The sequence below is a fragment of the Amia ocellicauda genome, chromosome 7 (genome assembly GCF_036373705.1).
Source record: "Amia ocellicauda isolate fAmiCal2 chromosome 7, fAmiCal2.hap1, whole genome shotgun sequence".
In the NCBI taxonomy this organism is placed as follows: Eukaryota; Metazoa; Chordata; class Actinopteri; order Amiiformes; family Amiidae; genus Amia; species Amia ocellicauda.
In genome coordinates this window covers 47,675,411-47,677,910 of record NC_089856.1, presented here as the reverse complement: position 1 = coordinate 47,677,910, position 2,500 = coordinate 47,675,411, and the positions used below count along the sequence as shown (strand labels likewise).

The 2,500-nt window shown below is 54.0% G+C and overlaps 1 protein-coding gene across 1 annotated transcript in view; it reads right to left on the bottom strand.

The window, feature by feature from the left end:
* Positions 1 to 2,500, bottom strand: part of plxna3 (plexin A3) — an 85,508-nt gene that overhangs the window by 21,952 nt on the left and 61,056 nt on the right. Inside the window, exon 10 of the mRNA XM_066710049.1 lies at positions 2,110 to 2,310. Within this exon, the coding sequence (XP_066566146.1) occupies positions 2,110 to 2,310 (201 nt within the window). The remainder of the gene's footprint in view (positions 1 to 2,109; positions 2,311 to 2,500) is intronic.

The window sequence follows — 2,500 nt, the reverse complement described above, 5'->3', positions numbered from 1 at the left end:
GAGCAACTTTGACTGAAATAACCACTCGTTACAACCGAGGTATGCAGCAAAGCATTTGTGAAGCCACAACACGTACAACCTTGAGGCGGATGGGCTACAACAGCAGAAGACCCCACCGGGTACCACTCATCTCCACTACAAATAGGAAAAAGAGGCTACAATTTGCACAAGCTCACCAAAATTGTACAGTTGAAGACTGGAAAAATGTTGCCTGGTCTGATGAGTCTCGATTTCTGTTGAGACATTCAGATGGTAGAGTCAGAATTTGGCGTAAACAGAATGAGAACATGGATCCATCATGCCTTGTTACCACTGTGCAGGCTGGTGGTGGTGGTGTAATGGTGTGGGGGATGTTTTCTTGGCACACTTTAGGCCCCTTAGTGCCAATTGGGCATCGTTTAAATGCCACGGCCTACCTGAGCATTGTTTCTGACCATGTCCATCCCTTTATGACCACCATGTACCCATCCTCTGATGGCTACTTCCAGCAGGATAATGCACCATGTCACAAAGGTCGAATCATTTCAAATTGGTTTCTTGAACATGACAATGAGTTCACTGTACTAAACTGGCCCCCACAGTCACCAGATCTCAACCCAATAGAGCATCTTTGGGATGTGGTGGAACGGGAGCTTCGTGCCCTGGATGTGCATCCCACAAATCTCCATCAACTGCAAGATGCTATCCTATCAATATGGGCCAACATTTCTAAAGAATGCTTTCAGCACCTTGTTGAATCAATGCCACGTAGAATTAAGGCAGTTCTGAAGGCGAAAGGGGGTCAAACACAGTATTAGTATGGTGTTCCTAATAATCCTTTAGGTGAGTGTATAATACAAGTACATCTGTTTTCCACATCTGAAAAGTACCAGTGGGTTTTCAGTGGGAGGCAGGCTGGCTGGGTGAGTGAGTGAGTGAAAGAGAGATTGAAAATGTGAGTGAACAAGTGAATTCAAGAGTGAGAGAGAGAGACAGAGAGGAGGGAAGAGAGCGAGTGAGGGGGAGAGACAGTGAGGGAGGGATTGAAGGAAGAGGGAGAGGAGAAAGTGAATGGTGGGGGGAGAGAGGAAGAGAGTGAGCTATTGAGTTAGTGAGGGAGAGAGGGAGGGAATGAGGGAGGCCAGGAGCACAGCGGAGTGGGGGGGAGAGGGAGAGAGAGGGTGTTCAGGCTGGGCTGCGGGGGGGCAGATTGGCTTGCGGGGCGCGTGCAGCCGGGGGGGGCGGACAAAAGCCTGACAATCAGCCGGAGGTCAGCGGGAGGGGGGAGACGTGACACCCATAATTGAATTGCCACGGGACATTAATTGACCTGTCAGAGACAGAGGCCACCAGGTGACCCCTGACCCCGTGGGGGGGCGGGGGGTCGCGGGGTGAGAGGGGACACACTCCCATTACAGAGGGGCCTCCCCCCCACCGTGCCACATTAACCGTGTTAGGAGCCGCTTCCTCCGGCCGCTAATTATCTTACACGAGTCCCTGGGGTTACTGTGACAAGCAGATGGAGTTGACAGAAGGCAGCCGTCTGTAATGTCAGTGATGGAGAGAAAGAGAGAGAGAGGGAGAGAGAGAGAGGGTGGGAGTGAGAGAGAGTGAGAGAGAGGGTGAGAGTGGGAGGGAGACAGGGAGGGGGAGAGAGTGAGAGAGAGGGAGAGGGAGAGAGGGAGGGAGAGAGGGAGAGGGAGAGGGAAAGAGGGAGGGAGAGACCGTCTGCTCTGCACCGATAGGTGTCCCTGCGGCGCCCGAGGAGCCAAAACTGACAAAAATTTTCCCTCTTTTCCTTAAAAGAAAACCATATTTTAATAAAAACCCACTGAGGGTTTTTTCAACAGTTTTTCAATAGACTCCTGAATCGCATGAATATCAAGAGACCCCCCAGAAGAGCCAGGCAACACGGCCGCACACACGTGACAGCGCAACACGGCGACCAAATCACTGCGGACGAGAGACCCATACAGGGACACGCTGTGGAAGCCAGGACCTGACTGTCACACTGGGGACCCCACGGCAGAATCTAGTGTGGAAAGCCCCCTACAGACGCAGCACTGAGGACAAGACAGCACATGGCACACCGAGGACACGGCGGTCCAGGCCCAGGGTCCCCTCACTCACCGAGGTGTTCTGGCACTGGATGCAGGAGCTGTTGAAGCGCACGGCCGGCACGCGCTGCACCTTGCCCTGGATGTGGAAGACGCACTCGTAGTTCTTCTGGCCCGACTGCGGCTGCGGTAGGTTGCGGGCACGCAGCGTGATCGGCCGCACCATCCCCGCGGCCACCAGGATATCTGTGGTGGGCAGGATCTGGGGACAGCCCTGAGAGAGAGAGAGAGAGAGAGAGAGAGAGAGAATGCGTCAGACACACCTGGCCACCTCTTGTTGTCCTGCGACTCTCCTTCTCTCGGCACCAAATATCACCGCCACTCACAGCACACTCACAGCGCCGGGACTGTGCTTCCAGGCCAGAGTGACAACACAAGGGGGGACAGGGCGGCCTTGTCTTCAG